General features: G+C 38.2%; 1 protein-coding gene across 1 annotated transcript; it reads left to right on the forward strand.

The window, feature by feature from the left end:
* The first annotated feature begins 454 nt into the window (after nt 1–454).
* On the forward strand, nt 455–18,105 carry flii (FLII actin remodeling protein). The gene is made up of 31 exons (XM_028454446.1): nt 455–591; nt 1,761–1,871; nt 3,034–3,105; nt 3,281–3,361; nt 3,465–3,712; nt 4,190–4,293; nt 4,393–4,568; nt 4,734–4,891; nt 4,989–5,073; nt 5,289–5,436; nt 6,476–6,606; nt 6,746–6,853; nt 6,931–7,035; nt 7,121–7,300; nt 8,142–8,224; nt 8,432–8,506; nt 8,638–8,721; nt 8,820–8,991; nt 9,671–9,778; nt 9,857–10,048; nt 10,116–10,214; nt 10,330–10,419; nt 11,228–11,367; nt 12,350–12,581; nt 12,649–12,803; nt 13,553–13,613; nt 13,692–13,820; nt 13,935–14,041; nt 15,952–16,057; nt 16,141–16,206; nt 17,064–18,105. The coding sequence occupies exons 1-31, from the start codon at nt 529–531 to the stop codon at nt 17,196–17,198; spliced, it is 3,804 nt and encodes a 1,267-aa protein (XP_028310247.1). The 5' UTR covers nt 455–528; the 3' UTR covers nt 17,199–18,105.
* The last annotated feature ends 346 nt before the right edge of the window (nt 18,106–18,451 follow it).

Raw genomic sequence — 18,451 nt, forward strand, 5'->3', positions numbered from 1 at the left:
TTGGGTTTTCTTGAACATTTTATTTACACATTGTATTTATTATGAGCGCGAAATTCTCTAAGGTGTTCAAAGGTAACAATTTACTTTCCATGTACCAGTATTCTACAAGTTCTTAAAAGAAAGAAAGAAAAAAAAACTATGAAATTTGCTGGTTTAAAAACCCTGTCTTCTTATTGAAGGGACATTTGTTTTATTTGTTACTTTTTTACTTAAGTACATTCAGGAGCATACTTTTTCTCAAAGGAGCAATTTCAATAATTTTACTTTTACCAGAGTCATATTTTATTAAAGTATCTATACTTTTACTTGACTACTGAAGACTAGTACCTTTGCCACCTCTGGGAACATGTAATACTGATATTGAAGTGTGGAAGTTGATCCATTTTCCCAGCGGCCTACAATACTACAAAGACCCTGTAGGGGGCGGTAGTGCTCTTTAAATAGTGGGCTTGTAAACCCAGTAGAAGAAGAAGGCCGTGGACTAAGATAGTTGTTAGTTGAACAGCAGCTGACGGTAACTTGTGAGAAATGGCTGCTACCGGAGTTCTTCCCTTTATACGGGGGGTGGACCTCAGTGGAAACGACTTCAAAGTAGGCTTTACATATGTATTGTTGGTGGTTTTATTGTCCAAACTGACCAGCTCCACCTCCACTGCTAAAGCTGTCAAACAACTGACGATTGGAGCTGCTAAAACACTAGCTTAGCCTAAACGTCACAAGCAGCATTGGGCGCTGGTCAGTGACAAAGTGACGCTGGTTTCTGTAATTCTGACTGTGTTTTAGGACGTTTTAGGAAAAGGCTTGAATTGTTTTGGGACTATATTTGTCAAACAGTATGATTCTGTGTTGATTAAGTAGTTTAGAGCACCAGGGAAGTCAAGTTAGCTAGAGATTAGCCTGACTGTTGGCTAACAGTAGCCGTGCCTGGATCCTCATACTGGGCAGAGTATGTCACTGATTGTTTCTGATTAAACCCGATAACACTTTGATGACGTCATTAGACTACAGAAGCTGTTATCTTTAGTTTGGCAGAGGGAGTTGGTAGCAGTAACACCCCGACCATCCGTCACGATTTAATCAAGATGTTAACACCTATTTAGTACATGGATGTCAAAAGTGTTAAGTCATTTTTATTCTCCTTGCTTAGGGCTTGGCGATATGGATCAAAACTCAAATCTCGATATTTTTTCCTCAAAATGGCGATATAAGATATAAATCTAGATAATTCTAACTCAACACAGACTTACTAGTAAAACAATTGTTGGTTAAAATTGCTGATGAAAAATGCCACACAGGCACATTTATTAACAAGTCGCTGCACAATATGTGCCATTTTGAGCTTTTTCTTCTCTAAGGGACAGCACGTGCGAGTGAGTTCTGTAGTGTGGCTTGTTTAGGGGAAGGCCTGGGTTAGGACACACTGAGAAATCCATCTAACTGTGCTTCTCATGCTGTTCTGAGAAAAAGCAAAAGCAGCGACTTTTAAAACGAGGATTTTAATACAAAATGAGCTATAAAATATGTATCTCAGAAATATGGAAAAATTGTCAAGGGCACTGACTGTACGCTATGAATAACATTAAATACTTGTTTGATGTGATTTTTACTGTGTGATTGTATAAATCAAAGCAAATAAATATATCTCAATATAGACAATATTGTCATTTTTTATATTGCCAAAAATGAAAACTCGATATATCTTGAATAAAGATATATATTGCCCAGCCCTAGCTGTATTTCTATCTTTCTTGTGTCAACAGGGTGGATACTTTCCAGACCATGTCAAGTCTATGAGTAGCCTGCGATGGCTAAAACTGAACAGGACGGGACTGTGTTACCTACCAGAGGAACTGGCATCTTTGCAAAAACTGGTACGTAATCAATTCATGCGTTTTTACTTGTTAGGGCTGCAACTGTAGGCAAATATTAAAAAAGATTTCATTATTTTATTTTAGATGTTTTGCTTCAGTTGATTAATTTTAAAAAGGACCTTTTCTTACTCACCAATTAGTCATTGACTTTTACTGGGACCCCTTGCAGCATACTCTGACTACTCTGTGATCATCAGTCAAAGGGCTGACATGAAATGAAATTTAATTTGAATTACTTTATTAATCCCTGAAGGGAAATTACATTGCACTCTGTTATTTTTAGGGACATGCTTCTCACACACATAGGCCCGAATCTCACACATGCACAAACAGGACCTGTAGATATGATGAAGGGAGCGCACCAGAGCAGTGTTGGGGTTTGGTGCCTTGCTCAAGGGCACCTCGACAGTGCTCGAGAAGCCCTGGCACCTCTCCAGCTACCAGAACAACTTCCGTATTTTGGTCCGCATTGCGACTTGAACCAGCCACCCTCCGGTTTCCAACCCATGTCTCTACGGACTGAGCTACTGCCACCCACAAATACATTTATACAGTATAAAAAATGATCAAAACCTGCCATTTGCTCACTGTGAGAAGTGAGTGTGTTGGAATTATCTAAACTATATCGTCATGGGATTAGAAAATATTATCTATTGCAGTGGTTCTCAAACTTTCTAGGCTCAAATACCCCCTTTTTAATTTCTGAATTCAAATACCTCCTTTGTCCAACTACAACATTTTGCTCAAAATGTTGTTTAAAAAAAGACTATACAACATAATGATGGACTGAATGAGTGATAACACACATTTTGAAGAATTTAACTTTGCAAATAAATGGAATGAAACAGTGTTAAGCCGCTGAATAGATTTGTTTCTACAGTTTTAATAATTTTCCGAAATCTCCCGCCTTGTGTGGGACCAAGACTGTTCAGTTTATATTTTAATCAAAATAATTTCCATTATCATTTTTAACTAATAGCAATTGGAAACCCCATATTTTCAATGCTTTTATTTGTTCATTTTCTACTCTCAATTACCCCCTGTACCCCCATTTGAGAAAAAACTGATCTAATGCACCAAAGTCACAAGTATAGACAGTGACTTTTTGAGTATTCTAATGTAATGTGCTTTACATATAACAATTGCGTTTATCTTTTTCCAGGAGCATCTATCATTGAGTCACAACAGTTTGACCACCTTACATGGGGAGCTGTCCAGCTTACCAAATCTACGGGTAACTAACAAACATTCTTTTGATTAATTTGGAAATTAAAGCATTGCTGTGATATCTTTTTAAATAGATTTTAATGTACTTGTCTCAAGCTACAGTCATTTTGTCTTGATTTTTCTTTGATAGCAAACAATAATGTTGTGGATTTGAACCGAAAGTGTGTGTGTGCACTGTGCAGGCGGTGGTAGCCAGAGCCAACAACTTGAAAAACTCGGGAGTCCCAGATGACATCTTTCAGCTAGATGATCTCTCTGTGCTGGTAAAAATAATACTTTTGGAGAACTTGATTAGACTAAATCCACTGTTGGTAATATTTTATACAGAGAAGGTTTTCCAACACATGCATGCATTTTCCTCCTTAGGACTTGAGCTATAACCAGTTGACTGAGATCCCCAGGGACTTGGAGAACAGCAGGAACATGTTGGTGCTCAACCTGAGCCACAACAGCATCGACGCCATCCCCAACCAACTGTTCATCAATCTGACAGACTTGCTCTATCTGGACCTGAGTGACAACAAGCTGGACAGTCTGCCTCCTCAGATGAGACGTCTGGTGCACCTACAGACTCTCATTCTCAACAACAACCCACTGCTGCATGCCCAGCTTCGGTAAAATTACCTGGTTTCATCGCGTGTGGGGATGCGCAACTCTATCACAGTGGGGGCCACAAAAATGTGATTGTATCTAATCCAAGGGTCACATGATCAACATTCATGTCAACATTTAGAATAATGACCTATCAGAGCATTAACACGGGGAAAAAAGGGTTATTTTATGTCTGGTTTTGATGTTTTCTCAGTATTTAGTCATTTTGTGTGTTTTAGTCATCATTATTTGTGTTTTGTTTTATTTTTTTTTTTAGTTCTTGTTATAATTTTGTGTACTTTTCTGTATTTTTGTTGTCAATTATTTATTAGTTATTTTGGGTATTATGTTGGGCTTCATATTCCTTCCAATTTCTTGAATTACAGTTTTTGGCGATTTGCTAGTTGCCAGTTGCCTATGTCTGATCTACTGTTTTTGCCCAGAAATATAATTTTGGATGCTATTAGGAACATCAATTTAGTGTTGCTGTGTGTGTGCAGCCAGCTGCCTGCAATGGTGGCTCTACAGACTCTTCACTTGAGGAACACACAGAGGACCCAGAACAACATGCCCACCAGCCTGGAGGGACTCACAAATTTAACAGGCAATGGCAAACAAAAACACTCTACTAATGTATTATTAGATTAATAGAGCTATCAGTCTGCTGTCTAGTTTCTTATTCTTCTGTTTGTGTGTCACTCAGATGTTGACCTGTCTTGTAATGACCTCACGCGCGTACCAGAGTGTCTCTATTCTCTGACCAGCCTGAAGAGACTGAACCTCAGCAGCAATCAGGTCTCTGAACTCTCGCTTTGCATCGACCAGTGGACTCAGATGGAGACGCTGAACCTGAGCCGGAACCAACTAACCTCGCTGCCTGTAAGGCCACCAATCACACTATTATACTGCTTTTTTAATTTCCTTAATGACCAATTCCAAGAGCTGAATGATTATGATTATGCAAACACTCTAGAAATGTACATTACATTTGTTTGGATGTGGGAAAATGTGTGTTTTTAAAAACCCTTTTGCGTCTTCACCCAGTCTGCCATCTGTAAGCTGTCCAAACTAAAGAAGCTGTACATTAACTCCAACAAACTGGACTTTGATGGGGTTCCACCAGGTGTAGGCAAACTGTCCAGCCTCACTGAGTTCATGGCTGCAAACAACAACCTGGAACTCATCCCCGAGGGACTCTGCAGGTAGGTTTTATACCTCCAACAAGCTGGAGAGCAGAGCAGGCAAGCTTTGCATCTATGAGCTGTTTTAATGATCACCAACTTTTGTGTTGTGGTCCAGATGTGGAAAGCTGAAGAAGCTGGTGCTGAATAAAAACCGCCTTGTCACGCTACCTGAAGCTGTTCACTTTTTAACAGACTTAGAGGTATTGTTATTTCCTGGTGCATCGTAAATCCTCAAACAGTGTTTGCTTTAGGAAAAGTGGAGAAAGTAGGATTTTAAAAGTAGAAATCAATAGAATGCAAATTAGAGTAAAGTGTTTTTAAGTTATATTACCCTTTTTAGTGCAGTCAATTCTTTCCCTGTTCATATAAATCAAAGTCAGGCACACACGGCCACTCATTGATGTTTTCTCCTTAGACACTGGACGTGCGTGAGAACCCTAACCTGGTGATGCCTCCTAAGCCAGTTGATCGAGAAGCCGAGTGGTACAACATCGACTTCTCTCTACAGAATCAGCTCCGCCTGGCAGGAGCATCACCTGCTACAGTCGCTGCAGCAGGAGGAGGTACATTTATTTTTTTTTTACATCGCTACAAGACATAAAAGCTGGAAAGTTGAATTATTAAAAGCGACATAGACCAAAATTCACATCTCAATATTTTTTCTCAAAATGCGATATACAATATAAGTGTTGATATTTTTAACTTGATAAAGTATTATCAGAAAAACAGTTCTGGGTTAAACTTTCTAATGCAAAATGCCACACAGGCAAATTTATTACCGAACAGCTGCACAATATGTGCCACTTTTTGCTTTCTCTCCTCTAAGGGACAGCATGTGTGAGTGAGTTCTGTAGTGTCTGGATTAGGATGCACTTTAAAATTTAGAACTTTTCATGCAAAAGCAGCGACTCCTAAAAATGAGTATTTTAATACCAAATAAGCTATAAAATAAAACATATTGATATAGGCGATATTGTATTGTACGTTTGACATTTTCCTATGTTTAATGGTCTGTCTGTCAAAGACAAAAATATTCTCCACAGCTTGTTAAAATCTGCTCCAAAATAATAACTGGAGTTCAGCAGAGAGATCTGCATTTTTTTTGGGAGAAACGGGTGGTGAAAAAGGCTAAAGGTGTGATTTCCCAACATGACCACATATTGTGCTGAGTTTATTTTAATGTCCTCAGGCCATCGCTTCACCGCACCCTGTAGGAGAACTAATCGTTATGCTAAGTCTTTTATTCCTTCTGCCATCAGGCTTTTAAACCTGGATAAGAGTCTTATGGATTGATACATTTGTTTTATTTATTCAGCCTGTGGATGCTACATGGTGGATAGAAACTGATGTGGAATGAGCAATGTCAGTCTACTGACTTTTATTGCTTTCTTGTCTGCTGTTTTGAATGTATGTATGGCCTGGTGGACTGCAAAAACTGAATTAAATAAAGTTGTCTAAATCTAAATGTCTATATTGACATGTTAGAAAACTCGATATATATCTTGAATATCGATAGATTGCCCCGAAATGTTACACTGCCCTCCGTTAAATGTGTGTTTTATTGGCAAGCTTTAATTCCCTCCTTGTGTACTTCATGCTCAGGTGTCAGCCCCCGGGATCACCTGGCGAGGAAGATGAGACTGAGGAGGAGGAAGGACTGCTCTCAGGACGATCAGGCCAAGCAGGTGCTGAAGGGCATGAGTGACGTCGCTCAAGAGAAGAAGAATATGGAGGTAAGACGGAAAAGGGAGATTGTTGCCAAAATGCATCGAGGTCGACCTGCAGAAAGTGCTGATGTATGAATCTGATTTTTTTTTTTTTCAAAAATGATGAGTCGGCTTATTCTCGCTATGAAATTTCCTGATTCTGCAGGAAAACGGAGACTTGAAATACGGCGATTTGAAAACGAGACGCTGGGACAAGAGTCTGGAGAAGCCGCAGCTGGATTACTCTGAGTTCTATCTGGAGGATGTTGGACAGGTGATGTCACGGTTTGTTTATTCTACTCACATATTAATGAAATCGTGTAATATATCTGTTGCTTCTCCTTATTTCAGGTTCCTGGTGTAACCGTGTGGCAGATTGAGAACTTTATTCCCATACAAGTGGATGAAACCTTCCATGGAAAGTTCTATGAAGCTGACTGCTACATTGTTCTGAAGGTTAAGAGCATCCGTTCGCCTTATGGTTTGATTTGGTGGCTTCCCCACATGTCTCACATGATTATCTGATTCTTCTCGCATCTAGACTTTCCTGGATGACAATGGAGCTCTGAACTGGCAGATCTTCTACTGGATTGGACAGGACGCCACACTGGACAAGAAGGCTGGCTCTGCCATCCATGCCGTCAACCTGAGGAACTTACTCGGGGCAGAGTGCCGAACAATACGAGAGGAAATGGGAGACGAGAGCGACGAGTTCAGTGTTGTACGTAGAAGTGAAGCTTTCAGTGATTTATGACCAATCTTAGGGGTGGGCGATATGGGAAAAATATCATCACAATTTTTTCTTTGTAAGATCACGATTTTATCATGATTTTTTTCATTCAACTAATTTAGACTATTTTAAAGTTATTTACTAATAAAACAAACCAATTCATCTAATTAAAATCATCGCCCTAAATGGAAAAGAAGGAATAAAAGATAATTTAAGACAAGGTGATTTCACATAATTTTTAAAAATGTATGTAAGCAATTCATCAAACTGGTTCTAAGTACAATTAACATCAAACAAAAAGGCTGACAAGTTATTTTAGTCAGTCTTTTTACTTTAACTAAAGTAGTTTAGCATTAGCATTAGCACCACTTCCTACATAAGCAGCAGATAAATCTAGTGATTTCCATTTGTTATTGAGGTAACACACTCGTGAATAAAATCCTACTTTAAGCAGTTTTTGAACGCCTCATTTCACACAGTTTGGACAATCATATCCTTTACAAGATAAAACGTTACTGCTTTGGTTACATTAGGCCTTGATGATATGGTCAAATATTCATATCGCTATATTTTTCCTTAAAATGGCAATAGGCAATAAAAAAAAACCTTTGGATGTGCTGTGTATGAATCACAGACATATGACGCAGACACGGCACCGCAAGGGTCAGCGTGCACTACAGACGGTTCTACAATCTCCGTCATGGTCCTTAATGATCTAATATCGTCAGATGGCACACCCTTAACCAATCTCTTCACTGTAGATGCGTAGAAATAATGTATTTTGTTACTTACTGGTGTCAATGGTCAAGTGTGTTTCCTTCTCTCTTTGCAGGTGTTTAACAATGAGATCTCTTACATCGAGGGAGGAACAGCCAGTGGATTTTATTCTGTGGAAGACACTCAATACACTGTCAGGTACATTCTGGCTCCTTTTTATTTTCAAGGCAGGGGTTGTATTGAAGCTTTTTTTCCCCACTACAGATTTATGAAAATTGAATCCATCTTACCTCGGTTAGCTCTGGTTTATTGTGTTTTTAACTTTTCATAAAGCTGTGAGTGAGACATCTTATGACAAACTGCTTAGTCTGTTTAAATTCAGGTTCAAATCTTTGTATTTCATAGGCTGTACAGGGTTTATGGCAAGAAAAACATCAAACTGGAGTCGGTGCCTTTAAAGGCCTCTTCCCTCGATCCTCGGTAAGTCCTGCGTACCTACGCACATATACACACACACATGCTGGATGTTCTTTGTCAATAAATCCTGTATGTTGTACACTTGTTTGATTTAGAAAGTGATGTGTTTATGATGTTGTTTTTTTTGTTTTTAGCTTCATCTTCCTGTTGGATTCAGGGCTGGATATCTTCATCTGGAGAGGAGCCAATGCGACTCTCAGCGGCACCACAAAAGCCAGGTCAGTCTTTTTTAGACAAGCAGACCATTTGGGTGTGTGGTTCGGTTTATAAAAGGGAATAAAGTTACTCACGGTTGTGTGTGCATTCCTGCTCCCAGGCTGTTTGCGGAGAAGATCAACAAGAATGAGCGAAAGGGAAAGTCTGAGATTACCATCCTCATGCAGAGCCAGGAGCCTCCGGAATTCTGGGAGGTGCTGGGAGGACAACCAGAGGAGATCAAGAAACACGTACCAGATGATTTCTCACCTGTCAGACCCAAACTATACAAGGTAGATGTTTTCACAACATTAAAACATGCAAAAACTGAATAAAACTTAACTTTATATGTTGTTGCGAGTGCCATCTGATGACTTGTTGTATTTGGCTTTATACAAATTAAGTTGAATTAAAAAAAAAAAACATTTTTATTTCCTTCTATACTTCATGACCTTCTCCCACCTCTGCACTAAGTGACATGAAAAGCAGTCGACTTATGTCTTTTATGCCCTATAGCACGTGTCAAACTCAAGGCCCACTCGAGAAAGTAAAAATGATAGATAATACACCTATTGTAAATTACCAACTAATTCAGTTGTAAATATTTCAGCCCCTCCAAATTTTAGAAAATCTATTAAAATACACAATATTTGCAGAGCTCAGTTTTCCAGTTCTTATATCATATGATAGCAGTAATTTTTATTTATCTTGAAAGAACTCTCAATTTTTCCAAACATCTGGCAAATTTTCCTCAAATTAATATGTGGAATTTCCCCAAATTAGGGAAATTTAAGTGAAGATCCTGAAGGGTGTGTGATATACTTTATCATTTATATGTGGAAGTGCAAACCTAGGCACATTAATGTTGAATTTGCTCTTTTTCCAACCTAAAATCTGTGGCCCACTGAAGCCAAAACTAGTATCTGTATTTGGCCCCTGATCTAAAATGAGTTTAACACCCCTGCCCTACAGGTTGGTTTGGGTCTTGGCTACCTGGAGCTGCCTCAGATTAACTACAAGCTGTCGGTAGAGCACAAAGACCGCAAGATCAAACTGGACACACTGCCTGAGCTCCGACTGGTAAATGCATCTCTGGAATGAAAACACTGTAGGTTGTCACTACGATGGATGACCAACCTCACAAACATGTCTCCCCAGCTGCAGTCCCTGCTGGACACAAAGTGCGTGTACATACTCGACTGCTGGTCCGACGTGTTCATCTGGATCGGCAGGAAGTCTCCCCGTCTGGTCCGGGCGGCAGCGCTCAAACTGGGTCAGGAGATCTGCTCCATGCTGCACCGGCCCAAACACACGTGTGTCACTCGCAACCTGGAGGGCACAGAGTGTCAGGTAATGCTCTCCACCCTCATCGATACAAAACACATTAATAGTTTGTCACTCAGTGCCTCTGTTTCAGGTGTTTAAGTCAAAGTTCAAGAACTGGGACGATGTATTGAAGGTGGATTACACCAGAGCAGCTGAGACTGTGCAGCAGAAAGATAACCTGCAGGGCAAGGTCAGTGAAACTTCTACGCACACACACACACACCTGTAAGAAACACAACTAAAGGCATTTTAGCTGTTAGAAAGCATGTGTTTGTTGTGTAAAGTGTTTAATTCTCATCCTGCAGGTGAAGAAAGATGTGGAGCAGAAAGACCAGATGAAGGCTGACCTCACAGCTCTCTTCCTTCCCAGGCAACCAGCCATGGCGCTCACCGAGGTAAATAAACGTGCATTACGGTCATTGATAAACACAAATGTTAAGTTTTTTTTGTCGCCCCAAAAATTTTAAGTAATTACACATAACAGATGTGCTGGAGGCAATGTGAGGTGGAGAATTCTGGGATATGAAATACCAAAGACATTTACAGGTATATATTTAGGAAACCTGAATAGTGTAAATATTCAAAGACATGATACTTGGTCAAGTGTTAGCTTGCAGCAACAAAAAAGACAATCACCAAACTCTTTCTTCCACAATTTGCACATAACTGGGCTTTAGTTTTCCATCCGGTGTGTTTTTTTATTTTATTTTTTAACAAAAAATAACACCCACAAAGACTTCTCCTCAGGTTCTACCATTGTAGCTGGTGCATCAGAATTATGGGTATACGCAAGAATGAGAAAGGTCCCACCTTGTTTGGGGTACCAAAAAAAACAAGTGATACATTTTTTTTAGCGCCTTAATTTTTCCTGTAATTAATTAATCGCAATTAACCCGTTAAAGTGACAGCCCTAGAAAAATGTAAATATAATCTGAGACTACAACATATTTAGCCAAAGGTAGAAAAAATTGACTGCCTACAAAGCCCTAAATAGAGGCACTACAGGAACCCCAACTTGAACAATAGGATGCCTCTAACTTTATTTTTATATACTGTATATGTATTTTTTTCATTTTCTGGATTCTCTGTGCCCCCTGACGTGAACTGTTCATTTGGATGTTTGCATATGCCTGTTTATAGACGATTAAACAATAAAAATGCAAGTTACAAAACTATTCAAATATTCACATTTTTTTTTATCAGGCGGAACAACTGATGGAGGAGTGGAATGAGGACCTGGACGGTATGGAGGGATTCGTGTTGGAAGGGAAGAAGTTTGCTCGCCTGCCTGAGGAGGAATTTGGTCACTTTTTCACTCAGGACTGCTACGTCTTCCTCTGCAGGTAAATGTGGGCGGAGCTATGCAGTGTTAAAGAAACTTAGTGCAGTGGTGATAAATATAAGGCATGCGAGCCAAATTAGGCCAAACAGGGGGTTTAATCAGGCCCAAAGGTAATCGTAAAAATCATAAACCCATTACGTGCAGTTATGTAATACAGATGACTGCTATTCCTACATTGGCCACTAGGGCTCATACTGTATTCATAGAATAAATACTAGTGGTGTGCATTGCCATGATATTGATGATACGATATGATTTGCATGTCACGATACGATATCTCAATACTGAACAATACAATATACAGTATATCGTGATATGATTAATTACAAGTTTCACCTTATAAGTAGAAAATTATATGAAATACAATGTTTTTTAATTTATTTTTTTAAACTTGCGAGAACAAGTAAATGATAACTAACTGTAATTCAACTACTAATATCAAAAACAAGGGATGAGTTTATCAAACTGTCAAATTACATATTTCAAAAAAAGTTTAACTTTTGCTTCTACAACAGATTCTGATTCTGTTAAGTTCATAAATTCTTTTTTTTTTTTTTTTAAGTACCCAGTATGTTTTATGAAAATAAAGTGTAATTAACATCCAAGCTAAAATGCATTGAGGAGTGGGTAGTTTAACAAGGTCTGATGTGGTTCACTGACACTTAGTGACTGGGTGTTTATGTGATATGCAAATGTTAGCGCAATTTATTTATTTATTTTTCATTAAAAACAGATTAAAAAAATCGATTCGGACATTTTTTTTTGGATTGATAAGATCGTGCCATGAAATTTCACCAAATCAATTTTTTCTTACACCCTTAATAACTACAGATAAATTTGCATTTTATGTGTTCTTTGTAACTCTGAGGCATAACCAAACCTTGTTCCTTATTAGCTTACAATTTAGTTTGGACGAGTCACTTCAGGCTTCAGACGTAGAAATGTTTGTAAATGTTGCCGTCCCGTCATCTCCTGTGTTGCAGGTACTGGGTGCCAGTAGAGTACGAGGAAGAGGAGAAGGAGAAGAAGGAGGGTGAAGGTGGTGAGGGCAGAGCTGCTGCTGAAGAGGAGGAAGAGGAGGAGAAACAGCCTGAGGAAGACTTCCAGTGTGTGGTTTACTTCTGGCAGGGCAGGCAGGCCTCCAACATGGGCTGGCTCACTTTCACCTTCTCCCTGCAGAAGAAGTTTGAGAGTCTTTTCCCAGGAAAACTAAAGGCACGAGGAAGCACACACACACACACACTGCTTTGATTACCAGTTGATTAACGTGTGCTGTGTTCAGGTGGTGCGTATGACTCAACAACAGGAAAACCTCAAGTTCTTGTCCCATTTCAAGAGGAAGTTCATCATCCACAAAGGGAAGAGGAAGCAGCTGACTGACTCCGCCCAGCCCTCCCTCTACCACATACGCACCAATGGCAGCGCTCTGTGCACCAGGTTCGTGTTCTCTCTCTCTCTCTCTCTCTCTCTCTCGCTATCTCTCTCTCAGCAGTAAGGAGTTGGGGTCGATTACATTTTAAAATTACAATTACGTCTTCAATTATCCAAGTCAATTACAGTGACTGGCATTTTTCCAATTATAACTAGAATTATAATTTTTCCATGAAAGTCAATTACTAAAGTAAAGTTCAATTACAATTAATCACAATTACTGAGCCTTTAATAAATAAGCCCGAAAAATGTATCCTTACTGCTGCGTTAGCTTTCTGTTATGATAACGGGTCAAATGTCCTAAATCAACTATAAAATACACTAAAAATATTATCTATCATCCAATTTTTTTCTCATCTCTTGGTTACATTGTTAGGCTTCCTAATCAATGAAAAATATGTTGTGGGCATCTGAGTCTTTTTCCTGTCAGAATAGCCCTAGATTTATTTATATATATATATATATATAATTTAAAAATGGTAAAATGATCCTGAAGAGATGTGACGGGTAGTGGAAAAAGATGATATGAAACTTATTTTAATTAAATTGTAAATTACAGTTTTTATAGAATTTCCATTTGAAAGTGAAACTATCTGAACTCAATTACAATTCAATTATGATTACAACAGCAACAGATTTTTTTTCAATTACGATTACAATTATAATTGTCATAATTGTAATTCATTGACCTCAACCCTGGTTTCATGTTTCATCCTCCTTTAAACCAAACATTTCTTTGCATTCTTCTCTCTCAGAACCATCCAGATCGGGACCGATTCTGCAAACCTCAACTCAGAGTTCTGCTTCATACTGAAGGTTTGGCTGCGTTCACAGAGCTCATCGTAAAGAAAGAGCGATTGGGGGGAAACTGTGAGCTGTACTGTTTTTCTGCAGGTACCCTTTGAAAGCACAGACAATCAGGGCATCGTGTACACCTGGGTGGGCCGCGCTGCAGACCCCGACGAAGCCAAACTGGCAGAGGACGTGATGAACAGCATGTTTGATGACACCTACAGCAAACAGGTGGGCGTGCTTAAACATCAAGGAGCTCTAAAACAAGAATGTATTTCTTCAGTTTTACCCCAAAAGAAGCTAAATTTAGTGTAGTGTACATGTGTTATTTAACTTCTCTTCTAGGTCATAAATGAGGGGGAGGAGCCAGAAAACTTCTTCTGGGTTGGGATTGGCTCCCAGAAACAGTACGATGAAGATGCTGAGTACATGAAACATGCTCGTCTCTTCAGGTCAGAGAACAAAATATTTAGTCTAACCTTTCTGAAACTTCTTAAAGGAGCAGTATTTTTGAAAAAATCACTTTCAAATAGTTTTGCTACAGTAATATACATTCCTTTAGCCTCATTCAGAGGGCCAAAGATGAAAAAGTTCTGTTTCCTCCCTCCCTTGTTGTTTCACATTTGATCAAAAGTCAGCTCCAAACGGGCCAGTTGGTTTTTTCAGCTATTTGACGTCACCTAGCGGAAACTCCTCCTCCTGACAATCCTGTAGTACCCTAAGCAGTTCCATTTTTAGTACCTGTTATATTGCCTCGTATCACATTTGACATGATCTGTGACACAATGCGACGCAGCGGTTGCACAAAACAAATGATTATCACCTTAAATGCACTATTCCTGCAGTTAATAGAGATGAGATGAGGAGGAGAAGAAAGTGACTCCAGTGAGTGTTTGGAGCAGCTGAATGATTGCTGCTGCTGTGAAAAACACAGACCCTGAAGCGCTGAGACGGACTCATAATAACAATAGCTGCTTAAATATCCATGTGTTTTACTGTAATGTACAGGTATTTGGCTGAAAACAATAACAGGGTGTGCATAGCAAAAGAAAATCGCTTCGGTTATCACTGATCTCCCTCGCTAGAGCGAGGCATGAAGTCTGCGTCTACAAACACACCCACTCATGAATATGCATGAAAGCCCCAAAACAGCCTGTTTTTAGAACTGCTCAGAAAGTCACTTTTCAGAGGCTAAAACTCCAGAAAACAGGTGAGTTTAGGAAAATTAACCTCAAATACTATGTTGTTGGGGTTCTTAGAACAAATGGAGATGAGGTGACAAATAGCATAATACTGAACCTTTAAATACTACATTTTCACTGTTTCACTTTAATTAGAGGGTAAGATCATAAGGAAGGCTAGTAATAACTAAAAAAGGTAGTAAATAATTCCAGCAAGTTTTTTTTTGTGTTCTTTTTGAACAATTTAAGGTTTCATTTATTCAGACTGTTTTTCACATCAAAGCAATCAGCAGATGGCTCTGAGTAAGACTGGCAGTTGACAGTTGAAACATGTCAGGAGGTCAAAGTAAATTTCCTGAAAAACAGTTGTCTGAATAAATAAAACATGACTATTAAAAATGAGAAATGTTGAGGTTTCAACATGAAACACTTTTTTGTTTTTTCCTAATTTATGCAATTGTTTCATTTTCATTAAATTTTCATAGAAAATCAATCTTGCTTTTTAAAAAAAATCTATCATTTATATCATATTTTATATATGTATATATATATATATATATATATATATAACATATCCACTGACCATACAACAGTCACAATGTTTCATTGGAAATAAACATTTAAAGATGGTTAAATGAATACTAAAACTTTATCAGCAGTATTTCACTTTATTACATAATAACTACATCTATCATATGTATTTATCTTTGTGAGTTTGAATCCTCAAAATATAAATCAGATTTTAGATGGAGCTCATTGGTAACTAGATGTGTGCATTTTGTGTGTGTGCATTAATCCTGGCTACTCTGTATTTGTGACAGATATTTTCATACTGTATTTTATTTATCAATTTATTTACTTTATACTTTATTCATTTTATCTGCACTACATTTATATTTGAGAAAGTGAAAGTACAGGATACAATTGTTTAAAATTGTGCTTCAATTTGAAAAATAATAATTTAAAAAATGACTAGACATTTCAGCCGACCCCACATAGGGTCATGACCCAAAGGTTTAAAAACACCGACTTAAAATGATGTTTACAGGAAGAAACTGAACTAATGATTAAATGTAGCATTGTGTTGTAATTACATTCCAGTAAAATGAAGATATTTCTAAAGCTTGTGTCTGTGCAGCATTAATGGGTGTTTCTTACTGGTCTTGTTGGTCCTGCTGCAGGTGTTCTAATGAGAAGGGTTACTTCTCTGTGTCGGAGAAATGCTCCGACTTCTGCCAGGATGACTTGGCAGATGATGACATCATGTTGCTGGACAACGGAAAAGAGGTGCTCGCACATGCTCAGATGAGATTTCATCATCATGGTGTTTTTGATCCTGACTGTTAGTGATGCCGTGTGCTTCCTCCCAGGTGTACATGTGGGTGGGGTCTCAGACCAGCCAGGTGGAGATCAAGCTCAGCCTCAAAGCCTGTCAGGTCAGTAACCAGCACACAGTGTCACTTTGCCACAGGTGAAAGTCATGGATTACAGGTACACATGTTACTGTAATTGAGTTGCATTCATGGGTACTTGTACTTTTCTAAATCACTAACTTGTACTTAAGTACATTTTAAAATAATTCAAGTAATTAATTACATTTCTACATCCAACCAGTACTGAGTAAATTATGTTTTGTTTTAAAATGATCAACAGAGATTGTGAATCTACAAAAAATGAAATGACCAGACAACAATCAAATGCATCACATCATAGCCGACCAACCAGATTAAATGTAATGCACTGCACCAAAACAGCATTGAGTTCATAAATGTAGTTATACTTGAACCTGAAATAGTTTTATTTTAAATGTATTAGTTTTGGTGTTTTTTTTTTTTTAAAGGATTGTACCTTTTAAAGAAACCTTATATTTTATACAGATGCCTTTTAGTCTCTTCCTTAAATGTGATATAACATACAGTTAAACAATAACCTTTAACATACAGTTAAGCAACATCACAAAGAGACAAATATTAAACTGACTGATGACAGAAAACATGATGCCACATATATTATTTACAATTTAAAAAAAAACAACCATTTGGCTACATTTATTCTGGTGCCTTTGTACTACACAGTCTCCTCTAGTTATGGCTCTGGTTTTTAAAAAATCCTGTAAAGGTGTAGGGGCAAGTTCTTTTACAACTTTAAAAATGAATCCGGCATCCAGGAACATCTGATAACTTTCAAAATCCAATATTTAATAGAGCTACTTTTTACAATTTCAATCAAGTAACAATACTTCTACTTGGGTAGAATATATCAGTACTCTTTACTTCCTTTTCCTCTTTCCCAGGTTTACATCCAACACCTTCGCTCCAAAGACGCTGAGCACCCGAGGAAGCTGCGGCTGGTGAGGAAAGGAAACGAGCCTCACTGCTTCACGCGCTGCTTCCACGCCTGGGGGCTGTTCAAGACCCCGCCCGCATAGATAATAAAAAGAACGCTGAACTCATTGGATCAATTTGCTGCCAAATTAGTTCCAAACAGCAGCTGAGCAGCAAACGTTAGTCTGGTTTGTTTTTGAGGAGGAAACAGAGGTGTGATCAAACCTATCCTATAGATCTTCTGCTGTTCTGCTTTTGTCTTGAGTTTATCAACAAAGGGTTAAAGGGTCACACTATGTTGCTTGGTGCCATTTGCAGCGTTTTAAACACTTTTAAAGCAGATTTTATTGTTGGATGGTTTCTCTCAGCTCAGAGAATAGCACTATTTGTTTTCTGGAGGAATGTTGATTTATATGTATAATCTATTTTTGTCATGGCATGTGTGTGTGTACGTTAAGTTTACCCCAGAGAACTCCTCCTTTTCTCCCTCACTCTGTCTGGATTGTGCCTCTGAGTTGATCCTGATTTACCTATAAATGAAACCGTGTTGTAGGATCTAAAGGACTTTGTAAACAGAGCATGACGGTCATTTCTGGATTCAAATGGGATAGAAATGCTTTTTTTTATATATATATTTTTTGCCAAAGAAAACAGGTTTGAGATCTGTTTCATGGAATAATGTGCAATCATTGGAGCTCAGGAGAAGTTTCCTTCTGTGTTAGACTGTAAAATGATGGAGAGAATGTCTCATATTTCTTTTCATGTTTGGGAGATCTGCATCAAAGACTTAATTATTGACACTGGGACTTCTGATTTAAACCAGTAGCTCCAGTCTCAATAATAAAACTTCATTGGCTGCCTTCTCATGTTACTGTAGGCTGTAGTTTTGGGGTAAATTGTACGTGTGTTTGTTCTGAATGTGTGTGAGGGCTAAAGTGCTCATGCTCTATTGTCACCTGCAAATGCTTTATTTATGTATTTTATAATAAAATAAAACTTAATCACTTTCAATTGTTTTTTTTTGTGTGTGTGCTGAGGTTAAATCCTTTCTGGCCATACTCAAGATATAGGCAAATCTTTATAAAAAATTAAACATAATAGGAAACGAATGGTTTTGTTTTTTTAGTGGTGGTGGGTGAAAGCATATTTTATATGGCCATTTAGTCACCAAAAAGATGCTCCTTGTAATAAGTTTAAGTAACTTGGATTAAAGATAATTTAAACCCAATTATCAGAATAACGTCAGATCTTTGATATAGTGTTTTTCAACCTTGGGGTCACCTGCAAATAAAACGGTCCCTAAAATGTCTAATAATTGAAAAATAATTTAATTTAAAAATTTCATTCATTTTTATGT

This window comes from Gouania willdenowi, chromosome 8 (genome assembly GCF_900634775.1).
Source record: "Gouania willdenowi chromosome 8, fGouWil2.1, whole genome shotgun sequence".
In the NCBI taxonomy this organism is placed as follows: Eukaryota; Metazoa; Chordata; class Actinopteri; order Blenniiformes; family Gobiesocidae; genus Gouania; species Gouania willdenowi.